General features: G+C 44.6%; 2 protein-coding genes across 4 annotated transcripts in view; both read right to left on the bottom strand.

Moving 5' to 3' along the window:
* LOC139421752 (NLR family CARD domain-containing protein 3-like) overlaps positions 1–18537 on the bottom strand; it is a 1082035-nt gene that overhangs the window by 380961 nt on the left and 682537 nt on the right. The gene's annotated exons all lie outside the window — the stretch shown is intronic.
* Positions 6162–17419, bottom strand: LOC139421715 (HUWE1-associated protein modifying stress responses-like). 3 transcript variants are annotated; one of them, XR_011635669.1, is made up of 5 exons: positions 17030–17419; positions 15591–15674; positions 13706–13996; positions 7958–9470; positions 6162–7821 (listed from the first exon to the last, which is right to left on the bottom strand). XR_011635669.1 is itself a non-coding variant. In XM_071172829.1 (4 exons), the coding sequence occupies exons 1-4, from the start codon at positions 17223–17225 to the stop codon at positions 9214–9216; spliced, it is 828 nt and encodes a 275-aa protein (XP_071028930.1). In that variant the 5' UTR covers positions 17226–17395; the 3' UTR covers positions 6162–9213. The 3 variants fall into 3 exon arrangements, 1 of the variants encoding a protein (XP_071028930.1); XR_011635670.1 differs by having other exon boundaries at positions 6162–8335; positions 8403–9470; positions 17030–17392; XM_071172829.1 differs by having other exon boundaries at positions 6162–9470; positions 17030–17395.

Raw genomic sequence — 18537 nt, 5'->3', positions numbered from 1 at the left:
CTTGGAAGTTGTATTTTTTTACGGTCCGTCGACGTACATAGTTAGATACTAATGTATGTTTTACTATTGGTTAAACTCTCGTACCTCATCAGAACCCCAAATATAAGCTTGTTATACTCACATGTTTGTAAACAAAGTAAATGTAAACAAACACTGTATATATCCTAAAATCATAGTTAAAAATATAATTTTTATATCATGGATGGTCAGTCTTTGCATACATAGCTCTTGCTTTGAATTTATTAAGAGTGGTTACATTTCTCCAGGCCCATCCCTCAGCTTTTGACCAATTAAGGATTCAAGCTTTAAAGGGGAAATACAATGAAACCAACCACGGAAGCATATTGTAGTGAATTCGGTGGGTAGCCCCAACCAAGACGAGAACCCAGGTTTAACAACTGTCAAGCCAACACCTTAACTGCTACACCACGTTCAGGATCAAGGCTAAAGCTTATGGTGAGCAGTGGAGGGAATCTTCCTCTTAACGGACCATAAACCTAATCAATCGATCAGATGACTCTATCCTTGTTCCTCTGCAGCAGAAGTCCCTCCCAGTCTACTGATCGATCAATCAATCAACCGATGGATCAGGTGCCTCTATCTCCATGTTTCTCTGTAAAAGAGGTCCTCCCGGTTCAGAGCTGCTGCTCTGACGCCATCTGGTGGTGTGAAGTGGTGTTGCAACAAGATGAGTACAGTAATGCAGACTGGACAGAACCTATTGGTCCCAAATGACACCCTCTTCCTTACATAGTGTAACTACATGCCCTGGTCAAAGTAGTGCACTAGGTAGGGAATTCATTAGGGTTGGAACTAGGGCACTATGTAGGGAATTCATTAGGGTGGTATTTGGGTTGGAACTAGGGCACTAAGTAGGGAATTCATTAAGGTTGGAACTAGGGCACTATGTAGGGAATTCATTAGGGTTGGAACTAGGGCACTATGTAGGGAATTTATTAGGGTTGGAACTAGGGCACTATGTAGGGAATTCATTAGGGTTGGAACTAGGGCACTATGTAGGGAATTCATTAGGGTTGGAACTAGGGCACTATGTAGGGACTTCATTAGGGTTGGAACTAGGGCACTAGGTAGGGAATTCATTAGGGTTGGAACTAGGGCAGTATGTAGGGAATTCATTAGGGTTGGAACTAGGGCACTAGGTAGGGAATTCATTAGGGTTGGAACTAGGGCACTAGGTAGGGAATTCATTAGGATTGGAACTAGGGCACTATGTAGGGAATTCATTAGGGAGGTATTTGCCGTAAGGCTCTCCAGAGGGTAGTGAGGTCTGCACAACGCATCACCGAGGGCAAACTACCTGCCCTCCAGGACACCTACACCACCCGATGTCACAGGAAGGCTATAAAGATCATCAAGGACAACAACCACCCGAGCCACTGCCTGTTCACCCCGCTATCATCCAGAAGGCGAGGTCAGTACAGGTGCATCAAAGCAGGGACCGAGAGACTGAAAAACAGCTTCTATCTCAAGGCCATCAGACTGTTAAACAGCCACCACTAACATTGAGTGGCTGCTGCCAACACACTGACTCAACTCCAGCCACTTTAATAATGGGAATTGATGGGAATTGATGTAAAATATATCACTAGCCACTTTAAACAATGCTACCTAATATAATGTTTACATTACCCTACATTATTTATCTCATATGTGAACGTATATACTGTACTCTATATCATCTACTGCATCTTTATGTAATACATGTATCACTAGCCACTTTAACTATGCCACTTTGTTTACATACTCATCTCATATGTATATACTGTACTCGATACCATCTACTGCATCTTGCCTATGCCGTTCTGTACCATCACTCATTCATATATCTTTATGTACATATTCTTTATCCCCTTACACTTGTGTCTATAAGGTAGTAGTTTTGGAATTGTTAGCTAGATTACTCGTTGGTTATTACTGCATTGTCGGAACTAGAAGCACAAGCATTTCGCTACACTCGCATTAACATCTGCTAACCATGTGTATGTGACAAATAAAATTTGATTTGCCTTGATGACAGCTTTGCACACTCAAGTGCAGTCATGAAAACCATCAAGCGCTATGATGAAACTGGCTCTCATGACGACCGCCACAGGAAATGAGCCAGAGTTCCCTCTGCTGCAGAGGATACGTTTATTAGAATTAACTGCACCTCAGACTGCAGCGCAAATAAATGCTTCACAGAGTTCAAGTAACAGACACATCTCAACATCAACTGTTCAGAGGGCATGAATCAGGCCTTTATGGTCGAATTGCTGCAAAGAAACCACTACTAAAGGACACCAATAAGAAGAAGAGACTTGCTTGGGCCAAGAAACATGAACAATGGACATTAGACCGGTGGAAATCTATCCTTTGGTCTGATGAGTCCAAGTTTGAGATTTTTGGTTCCAACCGCTGTGTCTTTGTGAGATGCAGAATAGGTGAACGGATGATCTCTGCATGTGTGGTTCCCACCGTGAAGCATGGAGGAGGAGGTGTGATGGTGCTTTGCTGTTGACAGTGTCAGTGATTTATTTAGAATTCAAGGCACACTTAAACAGCATGGCTAATAAAATTTACATATCTGGCATTACTCATCTCATATGTATATACTATTTTCCTGGAGTTGACCACCCCTGGTTTAGAGCAGGGCTGTCCAACCCTCTTCCTGGAGTTACCCACCCCTGGTTTAGAGCAGGGCTGTCCAACCCTCTTCCTGGAGATCTACTGTCCTGTGGGATTTTCAAGAGGGTTGGACTGTAAACCTACAGGACGGTAGATCTCCAGGAAGAGGGTTGGACTGAAAACCTACAGGACAGTAGATCTCCAGGAAGAGGGTTGGACTGTAAACCTACAGGACAGTAGATCTCCAGGAAGAGGGTTGGACTGTAAACCCACAGGACGGTAGATCTCCAGGAAGAGGGTTGGACTGTAAACCTACAGGACGGTAGATCTCCAGGAAGAGGGTTGGACTGTAAACCTACAGGACGGTAGATCTCCAGGAAGAGGGTTGGGCTGTAAACCTACAGGACAGTAGATCTCCAGGAAGAGGGTTGGGCTGTAAACCTACAGGACGGTAGATCTCCAGGAAGAGGGTTGGGCTGTAAACCTACAGGACAGTAGATCTCCAGGAAGAGGGTTGGGCTGTAAACCTACAGGACGGTAGATCTCCAGGAAGAGGGTTGGGCTGTAAACCTACAGGACAGTAGATCTCCAGGAAGAGGGTTGGGCTGTAAACCTACAGGACGGTAGATCTCCAGGAAGAGGGTTGGGCTGTAAACCTACAGGACAGTAGATCTCCAGGAAGAGGGTTGGGCTGTAAACCTACAGGACGGTAGATCTCCAGGAAGAGGGTTGGGCAGCCCTGGTATAGAGTGTTCCCCGTCACCGAACACACCTCTAAACACTTGTGTAGAGCTGAAGGGATTGGATAGCAATATGTAAGAAATGTAAGCAATATGCTGGAAATGTTGACCTATCACATTCTTTCAGCTCTACAAGAAGTGCCTATTGGGAATAAGATCTGTTCTGGACTCTGACCTGTCTGTATTCTAAGAGTCAGAGGTCAACTCAGTGGGCTGAACACGGCAGAACGTACGGAGCTGTCCAGAAGAACCTCCTATTCTGCATGGCAGGAGAACATGGGGACAAACTCAATTGCATTTCCTCGATTCCTCATCCAATGGGGTTTGAGAAGGCGACGAGGAGAGAGAACAGGAAGAATGAAGGAAACGCAGATTGAGATTCTTCCCCTGTCTATGTCCCGTTCATTGCTCCTTCCTCCCAGTGTGCACTTGTTCCCTTCCCGGCACTGATTGGAAAGGAAAGGACTGGAAGCAGAAACATGGCGGGGAACTCTGCCTACGTCTCCACCAATACAATGCTTTCAGATTTGTGTCTCCACCAATACAATGCTTTCAGATTTGTGTCTCCACCAATACAATGCTTTCAGATTTGTGTCTCCACCAATACAATGCTTTCAGATTTGTGTCTCCACCAATACAATGCTTTCAGATTTGTGTCTCCACCAATACAATGCTTTCAGATTTGTGTCTCCACCAATACAATGCTTTCAGATTTGTGCCTCCACCAATACAATGCTTTCAGATTTGTGTCTCCACCAATACAATGCTTTCAGATTTGTGTCTCCACCAATACAATGCTTTCAGATTTGTGTCTCCACCAATACAATGCTTTCAGATTTGTGCCTCCACCAATACAATGCTTTCAGATTTGTGTCTCCACCAATACAATGCTTTCAGATTTGTGCCTCCACCAATACAATGCTTTCAGATTTGTGCGAAGTAGTGAACGAGTGTACACTTCAAGAGAAAGGAGATGTTATTGTGGCGCGGCCACCTCGTTGCGAGTTCAAACCCCCTGAGCTGACAAGATACAAAATCTGTCGTTCTGCCCCTGAACAGGCAGTAGCCACTAGTAGGCAGTCATTGTAAATAAGAATTTGTTCTTAACTGACTTGCCTACATCCTAAATGTTCTACAATCATATCTACCTCCCCATGTTTTTTAATTTTTTTTAAACTAGGCAAGTCAGTTAAGAACAAATTCTTATTTACAATGACGGCCTAGGAACAGTGGGTTAACTGCCTGTTCAGGGGCAGAACGACAGATTTTCACCTTGTCAGGTCGGGGGTTTGAACTTGCAACCTTCCGGTAAGTAGTCCAATGCTCTAACCACTAGGCTACCCTGCCACCTCTACACTCTAACCACTAGGCTACCTGCCACCTCTACACTCTAACCACTAGGCTACCCTACCTCCCCATGTGCCCTGGTCAGAAACACTGCACCATGTAGAGCATTCACAACGTGTCTCAGATCTGAAAGGTCAAACTGATCCTAGACCATATCTACCTCCCCATGTGTCCTGGTCTGAAATACTGCACCATGTAGAGAATAGGGTACCCGTTTGGCCCTTAGAACTGCTCTCTGATCAGGTAACTGTGCTCCCTCTTGGTTTGAATAAGCAACTAGAATAGGACGAAGTGGTCAAAATAACTGATCTCTGATCAGGTAACTGTGCTCCCTCTTGGTTTGAATAAGCAACCAGGATAGGTTGAAGTGACCCTAAGAACTGATCTCTGATCAGGTAGCTGTGCTCCCTCTTGGTTTGAATAAGCAACCAGGATAGGATGAAGTGGTCAAAATAACTGATCTCTGACCCATATTCACAACGTGTCTCAGAGTATGACCCCTCCTCCCTGTCTGTCTATATGATGGTACTCATTATGAGCTGAAAGGTCAAACTGATCCTAGGTCAGCACTTCTACAGGGATCAGCTTTGTTGAATACGGGTCCTGCTTTCTGACCTCCTATTGGTTAAGCCAGGGCTCCATGCTAACTTTAATTTTTTTTATTTACAAGTTGAAAAATGTAGGTGGGACACAAAGAAATGTAGGAGCACAATCTAAATGATTGTAGGTAATGAAGCTAGAACCCTTCATTTGTCTAGGTTCACTGGTGCTCCTAAATAAACAGTCCAGGTGGCACAGCAAAATATTTAGGTAAAATGGTGGCACTGTTAGAGCTCTGTATCAGGGTTAAAACAGGTTCATGTTCGCTGATCCTAGATCAGAGCTTAGGAACAACCTCAATCTGTCACATAAGGGATAGTTCACACAAATCGGTCTGACATGAAATGTGAGGGATATCAGGGGGTGATGACTTGGTTGCATTGGGTTTGGACAATCATGCTACAACGTTAGCATTAGGAGACCACAGCCAAGGGTGTGTTCAGTTGGCTTCAACGTTTTCTGAGTTGTGGAACGGTTTGTACACGTTTTTCCCAAACCGTTCTTTAACAGACATGTTTACTGCGTTGGGCGGGTGTCCCGGGGTGTGGCTTGAAACAACAAGTGATGTATTTAAAACTTAAAACTTACCCCCCACCCCCTTACTCCCCGTTTACTTATCCCCCCCCCAAAACCCACACCCCCCCCGCTTACTTACCCCCCCCCAAAACCCACACCCTCCCCGCTTACTTACCCCCCCTCCCCGTTTATCAACTGGAAACGGATACAGCACCAATTACGTTTTTTTTTGGGGGGGGGGGGGGGGGGGTACTAAACGCAGCACATGTAAACAATAATCCAAGCATGGCTTGCTGTATTCCTCGTCTATACAGGGTAAGAAAACCAACGGCATTTTCTAATAATTCAGGTAAACTATCCCTTTCAGCTTTAATAGTCAGGCAACTGCATCTTTTCACATCAACACAAGTCAATAATGAACACCCATTAGAAGACAGACTACGTCACAATATCACCTAGTATGGAGCGATGCACTGGATCGGCCATTCATACGGCATACTAAACAGTAGTGTGGACATTGGGATGTTAGACCCCCCCCCCCTTCCTCGCTCACGAAAAGAACTATTCTGTCAGTTTGTTTCTGGGGCCTCCACTTTAGCTCCTCCCACATCTCTTACTCTGGGTGGTGTTCAGTATGGCACAGCATAGCAAAACATTTTGCAACGAAAAAAAAACTAAAAAACAAAAACAGGACTTTCTCTTCTGGTTTGGGGCATGTTCATTTACAGCACAACGTAGCAAAAACATTTCAGTCTTTCTCTTCTGGTTTTGGGGCATGTTCATTACGGCACAGAGTAGCAAAACATTTCAGTTTGTTTCTGTTTGGTGGCAGGTGAACCCCCCCCCCCCCAGTTCCAGAGGGAGGTGAAGGTGGTGGTGTCTGAAGACCTGTAGGTGGAGGATGGACTGCCTGGTTGGTTCCGGTGGGAGGATCAACATGAGTTTAGATGTGAAAGAGGCTTAAGTGCAAAAAAAATATATATATCATTATTCCAACTCAGGTAATATGGTGAACACACAACCACACTGAACAGAATAGTCCGAAAACATCAACATACTCAGAAGAGGACAGAGGTGTAGTGGAGTAGAAACACAGGTTATTTTGCGGGAGCGTTTACCTATCCCATCTTTTACATTAAAAAAAAAAAAAAATGTATTGAAAGTTTAAGGGAGCATCACATTTACTCACTGTGAACGGTGATCATAGTTTACCTTCCTATTAGGGTTCCCCCCCACACACGACATCACCTGACTGGAGGGTTAGTCTGGCGACAGGTCAGATATCATCCCAGCATTAAGTAACATGGATAATTCCTGAACTTTGAAATATACACCTCAACAGAAGAAGCCAGGCGGTGTATAACTGAACCAACTGCAGTGGAGGTATACGAACCTGAACACTGGGGTTCGTGGAGCAAACAGCATCCTTATGTCCCTACATAGTGGACTACTTCGACCAGTGAGACCTGTAGGCAAAAGTAGTTCACTTTATATATTAGGGAATAGATAGGGTGTGATTTTGGGACGCTGACCCTTGCGGGTTGGTTGCACTAACATGACTGCTGAAGCACAGTTGTCAAAGACAGAAAGGAAGCCGATACAATCAAATATCAACAGCCTGCTATTGGGAGAATCAGCCCTGAGACGCCACAGCCCCCTCAGCCATCACAACTAGACACAGGAGACAGCAGGGCTGCTCCCAAACAACACCCTGTATAGTGCAACACTTTTCAAAAAGGGCCCTATGCTGTAATATAGTAGGGTGCCGTGTAGGGACTAGGATGTAGGGACTAGGGTGCTGTGTAGAGACTAGGGTGTAGGGGCTATGATGTAGGGACTAGGGTGGTGTGTAGGGACTAGGGTGCTGTGTAGAGACTAGGGTGTAGGGACTAGGGTGCTGTGTAGAGACTAGGGTGGTGTGTAGGGACTAGGGTGGTGTGTAGGGACTAGGATGTAGGGACTAGGGTGCTGTGTAGAGACTAGGGTGTAGGGACTAGGGTGCTGTGTAGAGACTAGGGTGTAGGGGCTATGATGTAGGGACTAGGGTGCTGTGTAGAGACTAGGGTGTAGGGAATAGGGTGCTGTGTAGAGACTAGGGTGTAGGGGCTATGATGTAGGGACTATGGTGCTGTGTAGGGACTAGGATGTAGGGACTAGGGTGCTGTGTAGGGACTTGGATGTAAGGGCTATGATGTAGGGACTAGGGTGCTGTGTAGAGACTAGGGTGTAGGGACTAGGGTGCTGTGTAGGGACTAGGATGTAGGGACTAGGGTGCTGTGTAGGGACTTGGATGTAAGGGCTATGATGTAGGGACTAGGGTGCTGTGTAGAGACTAGGGTGTAGGAACTATGGTGCTGTGTAGGGACTAGGGTGGTGTGTAGGGGCTATGATGTAGGGACTAGGGTGCTGTGTAGGGACTAGGGTGGTGTGTAGGGGCTATGATGTAGGGACTAGGGTGCTGTGTAGGGACTAGGGTACTGTGTAGGGACTAGGGTGCTGTGTAGGGACTATGATGTAGGGACTATGGTGCTGTGTAGGGACTAGGGTGGTGTGTAGGGGCTATGATGTAGGGACTAGGGTGCTGTGTAGGGACTAGGGTGCCATTTGGGACACAGTCAGGAAATGTCAAGTGAGGGAAGTCCTCCTCTTCATCATCACAGACAGCATCAATGTCCACTGAGCAGGATGACTAACACAAAGCAATAAGTTCTAGCAAAGAAGGCATCTCTCCAACAGAACCACTTCTGGCATCGATCCTTATCTAGTTCACTGAGTAACACGTTTTCCCCAGCCCTCGGTTCCTTAGGAAGGGAGGAGGGGTGAGGATGGGGGGAGGAGAGAGAGAGAGAGAGAGAGGGGGGAGCGACAAGTATAGAGGATCAAGTGGCTTCTTTTTTATTTTAAATCAGCACAGTGCATTTCTCCTCTGAACGGGGGCTCCATCCCAACCTCCTCGATGCCCTTCTGTCCTCGCTTCCGTTCCTCACGGTCACTGATCACCGAGGCTGCGTTTACAAAGACAGCACAATTCTGTCCTGTTGCCCATTTACTGGGAAAAGAACTGATCTGATTGGTCAAAAAGGCCCAATTAGTGGAAAAAAAGTTCTGAATTAGGCTACCTGTGTAGATGCAGCCTAACGGGGTTAGGAAGGATGGATGACAGGTTTCCAACAAGCATGCTTTCAGTTTAGACCAGTGCTCTCAACTAGGAAAGGAGACAAGGACAGGAGGACACCACCCACTCAACTAAATGGACGGCCTCCTTAGTCCTCAACGCCAGTTCACTCCACAGCCATACATCCTTCAGTCTGTCTGTTTTCAAGATCTCAACCCCCACCCCCTCCCACAAAGGTATCTTAACCCTCCCTGGGGCTGGGCTGCCCAATCAGATCATCCGGTTGCGTTTATGGGTGGGGGAGTCTGTTATGACGTCATTGCACTGGGCGGAGCTGCGTTTCCTGGGGTTAGCGTCCAGGTGCAGGGCCATCTCCTCGGAGATGAAAGTGTTCAGGTCCACGTCATGGAGACCGTTACGCCGACGCCCCACCGGGGTCGACCCACCCCCACCAGCACCCCCCACGTGGGTGGGAGAGCCTGGGGTACCGGAACGAACACTGATGCTGGCCATAGCCCCACTTAGACCTGGAGAGGACAGATTGGAAGGGGGGGGGGGGGGGGGGGGGGGGTTAGGGAGGGGCGAAGGAAAGAAAAACACCGCCACAAGGTCAAACTCAATCATCGAACCCTGACTCAGAGAAGACATGAAAAACAAAGGAAGTCTAGGATGCATTCAGGCCCTGGGGCACAACGGTTAGGGTTAGGGTTAGGGAAGGAAGTCTAGGATGCATTCAGGCCCTGGGGCACAACGGTACATCCCCAAATGGCATCGTATTCCCTATATAATCTCTACTTTGGAGCAGGGTTCATAGGGCTCTGGTCAACAAGGTAGTGAGCTATGAAGGGCAGGGATGGGGAACCGGCGGCCCGCGGCCCACATGAGGTCCTCGGATCAAAAGTGTTTTTTTTTTTTTTAAATTTAAGAACTTTTGGAACTCAATCGTGAACTCAACTAGAGCGATTAATCGGAAAGGCAGACTAATTAGGGACGATTTCAAGTTTTCATAACATAATATATTATTCATTTAAAAAAATATATTTTTATTTTATTATAAATATATATTATTTATTTTAAATATATTTTTATTTTATTATAAATATATATTATTTATTTATAAATATATATTATTTATTTAAATCGGCCGATTAAATCGGTATCGGCTTTTTTGGTCCTCCAATAATCGTATCGGCGTTGAAAAATCATAAATCGGTCGATCTCTAGTCTCAACTTATAATAGTAGAATACAATATCGTGCAATTACAAAATGTGATTGCACCTCAGCCGTTTCTCTCCTTATGGAAGCCACTGATAGAAACAGCCCATGTCAGCAAAACATTTTTTGGGGGATTGCAAAGCTAGTTTTTGCGGCCTGCTACCTAAACTTGTGATCATGGTCGAATTACTCATATATTATGAAAACCACATGGCAAAATGTGTAGAATTACAGTAAACTTGATTTAAAAAAACAGCAACATTTTCTCTACACCCCGTGGCTACAAGTCTACAATTGCAAAAAAAAAAGGAACTTTAAAATGTAAAACATTGTCTGCTGTCAAGAGCAGGGCCCACAAATGTTTTCCCTCACAATATGTGTGTGTGTTAAGGGGTATTGACGTGGGTACGCAGACTGGCGAGACACTGCAGCCCCTCTTCACTAGTTCAGAATTGTTTTAGGCCCCCGCCCCCATCGAAGTTGCCCCTCCCTGATTGTAGGGAATAGGGTGCAGTTTAGGACTCTCCCTCTGAATGACCAACACGGATCCTCCAGAGATGTTCGATTGGGTTCAAGTCCGGGCCCCGGCCGGGCCACTGACACTTTTCCCCAAGCCACTCCTACGTTGGCTGTGTGCTTACGGTTGTTGTCCTGTTGGAAGGTGAACCTTCGCCCCGGTCCTGAGCGCTCTGGAGCAGGTTTTCATTAAAAGGTCTCTGAACTTTTGCTTTGTCCATCTTTCCCTCGATCTTGACTATCCTCCCAGTCCCTGCCGCTGAAGAACATCCCCACGCTTCACCGTGGGGATGGTGCCAGGTCCCCCCCCCCCCCCCAGACGGGACGCTTGTCATTCAGGCCAAAGATTTCAATCTGGGTTTTTAGCAGACCAGAGAATCTTGTTTCTCATGGTCAAGAGTCATTAGGTACCGTTTGGCACGTTCCAAGCAGTTTCACTGAGGAGTGGCTTCTGTCTGGCCACTCTACCATAAAGGCCTAATTGGAGGAGTGCTGCAGAGATGGTTGTCCTTCTGGAAGGTTCTCCCATCTCCACAGAGGAACGCTGTCAGTGACCAGCAGATTCTTGGTTACCTCCCTGACCAAGGCCCTTCTTCCCCGAATGCTCAGTTTGGCCAGGCGGCCAGCTCTACGAAGAGAGTCTTGATGGTTCCAAAATGGAATAAGTTAAGAGGCCACTGTGTTCTTGGGGACCTTCAATGCTGCAGAATTTTTTTTTGGCATCCTTAACCAGATCTGTGCCATGACACAATCCTGTCTTTGAGCTCTAAGTTCAATTCCTTCGACCTCGTGGTTTGGTTATTGCTCTGACATGCACTTGTCAACTGTGGGACCCTTGTCAACTGTGGGACCTTATATAGACAGGTGTGTGATTTTCCAAATCATATCCAATCAATTGAATTTACCACAGGTGGACTACAATCAAGTAGTAGAAACATCTCACTGATGATCAATGAAAACAGGATGTACCTGAGCTCAATTTCGATAGCATAGCAAAGGGTCTGAATACTTATGTAAATACATTTTTTTTTATTTTTTTAAGGAACAACATTTTAAAAGAAAAAACTGTTTTTGCTTGTCATTATGGGGTATTGTGAAGATTAATGAGGACATATTATTTAATACATTTTAGAAGGCTGTAACGTAACAAAAAGTGTGTGTGTGGGGGGGAAACCAGGGGGTCTGAATACTTTAAAATGCACTGTATCTGTATTTACTGTGCAGTGCTATGTGCCCTCTGACCCTAACCCTAAGGTAAGTCACTGGGGCCGAGCTCCCTGCCATCCAGGACCTCTATACCAGGCGGTGTCATTTCAAGGTTGTTTTTTTTTATTACTATGTTCTACATTGTAGAATAGTGAAGACATCAAAACTATGAAATAACACATGGAATCATGAAGTAACCAAAAGTTTTATACAAATCAAAATATATTTGATTTGAGATTTTTCATAATAGTCACCCTTGGCCTTGATGACAGATTTTGCGCACGCTTGGCAATATCTCAACAAGCTTCACCCGTAATGCTTTTCCAACCGTCTTGAAGGAGTTCCCACATATGCTGAGCATTTGTTGGCTGCTTTTTCCTTCACTCTGCGGTCCGACTCATCCCAAACCATCTCAATTTGGTTGAGGTCGGGTGATTGTGGAGGCCAGGTCATCTGATGCAGCACTCCATCACTCTCCTTCTTGGTCAAATAGTCCTTACACAGCTTGGAGGTGTGTTGGGTCATTGCCCTGTTGAAAAACAAATGATAGTCCCACTGAGCCCAAACCGGATGGGATGGCGTATCGCTGCAGAATGCTGTGGTAGCCATGCTGTTTAAGTGTGCCTTGAATTTGAAATAAATCACAGACAATGTCACCAGCAAAGCACCCCCACACGATAACACCTCCTCCTCCATGCTTTACGGTGTGAAATGCACATATGGATATCCGATCACCCACACAGCAAATACAAAGACACAGTGGTTGAAACCAAAAATCTCCAATTTGGACTCTAGACCAAAGGACAAATTTCCACCAGTCGAATGTCCATTGCTTGTGTTTCTTTGCCCAAGCAGGTCTCTTCTTATTGGTGTCATTTAGTAGTGGTTTCTTTGCAGCAATTCAACCATGGCGGCTGATTCACGGTCGCCTCTGAACGGTTGATGTTGAGATGCGTCTGTTACTTGAACTCTGTGAAGCATTTATTTGGGCTGCAATGTCTGAGGCTGGTAACTGTAATGAACTTATCCTCTGCAGCAGAGGTAACTCAGGGTCTTCCATTCCTGTGGCGGTCCCCATGAGAGACAGTTAACTCTAATGACCTTATTGTCTGCAGCAGAGGTAACTCAGGGTCTTCCTTTCCTGTGGTGGTCCTCATGAGAGACAGTTTCATCATAGAGCTTGATGGTTTTTGTGACTGCACTTGAAGAAACTTTCAAAGTTCTTGACATTTCCCATATCGACTCACCAATGTCTTAAAGTAATGATGGACTGTCGTTTCTCTTTGCTTATTTGAGTTGATCTTGACATAATATGGACTTGGTCTTTTACCAAATATCTTCTGTATACCACCTTGTCACAAAACAAATGATTGGCTCAAATGCATTCAGGGAAGAAATTCCACTAATGTACTCACAAGGCACACCTGTTAATTGAAATGCATTCCAGGTGACTACCTCATGAAGCTGGTTGAGAGAATGCCAAGAGTGTGTAAAGCTGTTATCAAGGCAAAAGGTCGCTAAATTTCAAGAACCTCAAATATAAAATATATATTTTGATTTGTTTAACACGTAATTCCTTAATGTGTTATTTCATAGTTTTGATGTCTTCCACTATTATTCTACAATGTAGAAAATAGTAAAAATGAAAGAAAAACCCTTGAAAGAGTAGGTGTTCTAAACCTTTTGACCGGTAGTGGAACTTCCCCATTTTTTAAACCATAAAATACAGCTCAGTACTCAAATGTTTGATTTTATACAGTAATTTTTGCTCTCCTTTATCAAGGCTGTCAATTTTAGACCCCCACTGTATATTTGTGTATTTACCATGCAGTGCGATGGCCTCTCTGAAGGGCTGGAGGTCAGCCTCCACAGAGGAGTCTGTCTCAGGGGCCGGGGGAGGCCGGTTAGGGGAGACCATGGTCAGTCTGTGTCCCGGGGTGAGGGTGGCTCTGGAGGTCCGGGGAGGTGGGGCCCGGCCACACAGGAAGCTGATGAGGTCCTCTCGCCGGATGGTTCTCCTCCTTTTCTTCACCCAGGCCAGCACATCCTTGTTGCGACGCTGGTGGCCGATCTGTATACCTAGGTCGTAGCTACGCTGGTGGGCCTCCACAGACTCTGTGTGGTGGGGGGCAGAAAGAGAAAGGAATGTGTGTGACATTGAGTGAGAAAGTGTGAGAGAAAGTGTGTGTGTGTGAGAAAGAGAGAACGTGTGATGAGACTTGGTTGAAGGTTCCTTTGTGTAGCCTGAGTGAAACCTGTGACTAACAGTTGACGGTTCCACTATAGAACTATAGGCAGGCAGCCCCCCCTTCCAGAGGTTGCCAGTCAGACAGCACAGATGCTGGAATCATGATCCTGGAGAGCCACAGGGTATGGAGGCTTTTGTCCTAGTCCAGCACTAACACACATAATTAAACTATCCACAGGGACTCTTGACAATCAGCTGAAATCAGATGTGTTAGTGCTGAACTGGAACTAGCCGTTGAACATGACTCTGTTCCAATACACATTAGTTATTGGACCGAGGCGTCTTCTGTACAGGGGGAGATTTGATAAGAGCCTCGGCGCTCAATCTGAACATTAACATGCATCACTTCAGGTAAGGTCTGTAATGCTTCCAAAACTATACATCTTTCCCTTCAGCAAGAAATCAATTTTCAAAAAAACAACAAGGTAAAAACGGATACACACCTTTATAGGGTTAGGGTTCCCACAGGGCCATATCTCCATGTTACAGAGGCCTATCACCTGTGCTAATTAGCTATGTGCTCCGAAACACCTGAGAAGCATAACTCGGGAGGTGCAGCACAAGTGTAGTTTCATTTGATGAGGCAGCCATAGCTGTGTGGATCTGTAACTTCTGCAGATCTGTAACTGCTACACATCTGTAACTGCTACACATCTGTAACTGCTACACATCTGTAACTGCTGTAACTGTTGTAACTGCTACAGATATGTAACTGCTACAGATCTGTAACTGCTACACATCTGTAACTGCTGTAACTGCTACAGATCTGTAACTGCTGTAACTGCTACAGATCTGTAACTGCTGTAACAGTTGTAACTGCTACAGATATGTAACTGCTACAGTTTTTTCTCTCACTGATGAAAGATAAAGGGCCATATGTTTCCACAGCCGTATCCAAGCGATGGTTATTGACTTTTCCAAACCTTAAAAAAAATACAGTGTCGGGATTGTAGTTCACGTGAGCCAGTCGTTGGCGAAGGTGGTGGCTGAAAACTGTAGGGAGAAGGCAGAATACCGACTAGAGTTTGAGAGTCAGGCTGCACACCCTGCTGGGCTCTCCAGGACCAGAACTTGACAGGACGGCTGTAAATGGCGAGATGGTCAATACTCAGGTGACTAGAAGAGGCCCTTGATTGTTTACAAGTTTCCATCTATCTACTAATCAATACATGTCCTGTTTACAGCAGAATGACAAAGGAAAGCCTATGGACTTTGATGATGAGCCTTTGGTCCTCAACCTATTTAGCTCTGTCCCGACTACCCTTTAGCGAGTCTTCTGAAGTACCCTACCCCTGTGGTAGGCCAAGTACCTTGACAACTACAATGCAAATCAATACATCCTTGGACCACAGCAGAACAATAATGAAAAGCCTATAGACTGTTACGATGATCCTACACTGTTGTGAAAGCAAGTTAGAAGACAAGAAACTGAAAACACTTTTGAGTGTCCATGACACCTACCTTTGTACAGGTTGGTCACGGCTGTGGCCGCGTTCTGAAACGGCACCCACAAAGAAAGCCCCCCCTGTTGGTGACATACTCGGTCTGTCGAGACAACACACCACCAAAAGACATTACAGGTTTGTTGGAATTTCCTACTAAGACAGATAGCCTGGTAGACAACAGTTTACATAAATAGCCTGGTTGACAACGATTTACATATATAGCAAGTTAGCCAATTAATTGTACAGTATTCCCACTTTAGTAGTACATGATACAAGGCAACACATGAGACTGAAAGCGTCTTGATTACAGGAGACTGTTTTTATTCGCCATTTTGTCTTGCATCTAGAGTTGCAGGCGGGCTTTGGAATAAAAATAACTGTCAGCCAGCACTAGATGGCCAACTCGACAGTTTATGAGCACGAGTGCATAACGCACCAACTAAAATTGCCCTTTCAGCAGGAAAGTTGCAGTCGTATATTACAAATACTTGATACCTTAGTAACTAAAGAACCAACGGTTACGATAGATATACTGAACTATGAGAAGTATTACAGTAGCGGGTAAGAATTCTCAATAACCCCAAAAGCCAATAGTAAATCTTCGCCATTTTGTTTAAATTTTCAGTTATGCACTGTTATAACAACTCGGGTTATTCGTTGATTTGTAGACATAAAACCAACACGGATATTATAAAACGTTCATGTATATCTATGGTAAGTAATATTAGCTCCCAGACACACCTAACAAAAAGGCAACAGTGAAAGATACAATCTGTCACAAGGGGAATGTCGCGCAGCGATGATTGTTGTTTCCGTCGCCATTTTGTTTCTCTGATACTTGTTCACTGACATTTGGTCGGACTCGCAGTTTCTCTGACCAGATGGTTAACTCTGGTAACAGTATAAACCATGTTAGTTAAAAAAAAAAAGACTGGATGAGATAGCTATTCAACTAACTTATCTAGCGAAAAAGTGTGTTGGCTGGTTATGTTGCTTAGCAGTTATCGTTAACTAGCTATAGACGATAACGTTAGCTAGATAGACGTTTTGGCGAACAACAGCCAGATAAAACTACTGTAACGCTCAAGATTGTATATTTTTATGAAACAAAAACTTTTAGGTGTTCTGATTTACTAAACACACAAAAGAAAACGAGCAAACTATAATTACGGGATGTCTTGACTTAAGATGGCAAACAGTTGCTACAGTAGCTAGCTAACCAGCTGATCAGCTACTAGCTAGTTGGCTACTAGCTAGTTGGCTACCAGCTAGTTGGCTACCAGCTAGTTGGCTACCAGCTAGTTGGCTACCAGCTAGATGGCTACCAGCTAGTTAGCTAACATGAGCTACTTCCCACCGCCACTAACAGTGACTGAGTAGCATAGCAAAGCTCAGTAACAAGGCGCAGGGGTGACATCCGAATAAACGTTAGATAGTTCTGGTCTTGTCTCGGACCTTTGTAGAGCTGAGCCACGGCAGTGGCGGAATTCTGGAAGAGATGCCATAATTTATCCTGGTCGTTATCGGCCTCCTCCTCGTTTGAATCTCTTTGCTCCGCTTCGGCCAAACACTGCCGCTCCCATTTTGAGAACCAATGTTCGGGTCCGTGTTCCTGAATCTCCGGGTCTCCGTCTTTCTTCTTCTCCTCCATTTACACCGTTAAAACCCTCGGGTAAGATTACAACTTTAGTATGTCGATTAATAAATTACTTGGCGATGCGAATAAATGTCCGTTAGGAAATTCATTAATTTAGTTATGACTTAATAGCTGTTTCTCAAACCGACTACTCCGGTCTGAAAAGACTCTTCAACTAGTTTTTTGACGTTGCCGACGTCCGCCTATATAAAAGTCATACTACCATGTTGTCGTTTCGACTCCGCCCCTATTCCAATCAGTGATTGGTCAGTATGGCTCTGGGTCGTGGCTTCAGGTTTGTGCTGATGATTTCAGTGGACCACAGAAACATCTGTCATAGAAATGACGTGAAGGAACGCCACGAAAATTCTTAGCTACTTAAAGCTTGTGTGAGAAGTAAAAAGCTGTGGTTTTAGGTTTCCACTAGAATTTATAGCCATTCAAAATTTATGGAAGCCCATTCCTGCCACCAAAAACATTTTGAAATGTTAATACTTTCGAAACATTTAGAGCTACTAGCTACAATTTTTTTTAGGTACTATCTACATTTTTTTTTTTTACTGCTATCTCAAAATGTAAAGACACTAAGTCAAGTCAACATTTCGAAATAGTAAGTCAACATTTGGAGATGCTAAATAAACATTTTGAAATACGTAAATTCAAGATACGTAAGTCAACATTTCGAGACACTAACTCAAAATTTCGAGATACTAACTCGACATTTAAGGGAAGTAGAACATACATATAGGATATGTTTCTTAGTTTGTAGCATTATGTGGCGGTTTCCATCTACCCACATTGCAAAGATCAGCACAGCAGAGCCGCTGTGTAGTGAGCTGGCATTTGCCCCAAAATTCGGGATAAAAATATTAACAAAAAGTATTGAAAAGAGGGACAAAGTACTGTTGTTTAGACTGATTTGCCTCATGATTTGTCAACGCGTGCACAATAAATCGGAGCTTCTGTCTGATCAACTGTAGCCAACTGAAAACAACCACAGCTGCAGGTAGCCTTGAGAAGCCTATGAGCTCTGATCCCCTCTGGCCAGGGGAAAGGAAGTGGTAACTTCATCTATTTATATATATATATAATATTATATATTATTTATTTGTGTTCAGAGAAAAAAGGTTACATTCACACTTTGGGTGGTCCCTTATCAATGAATCAATCAACACGGTGATGACATACAATGTGAGTATTTTTTTTAAAATGACAGATGCAAAGACCTACATGATGCAACCCTGCATGAAGCCAGCTCTGCCCTGTTAGTTCTATTGTCCATGATGCAACCCTGCATAAAGCCAGCTCTGCCCTGTTAGTTCTATTG

Source organism: Oncorhynchus clarkii, chromosome 12 (genome assembly GCF_045791955.1).
Source record: "Oncorhynchus clarkii lewisi isolate Uvic-CL-2024 chromosome 12, UVic_Ocla_1.0, whole genome shotgun sequence".
In the NCBI taxonomy this organism is placed as follows: Eukaryota; Metazoa; Chordata; class Actinopteri; order Salmoniformes; family Salmonidae; genus Oncorhynchus; species Oncorhynchus clarkii.
This window is presented reverse-complemented; position numbering and strand designations above follow the sequence as displayed.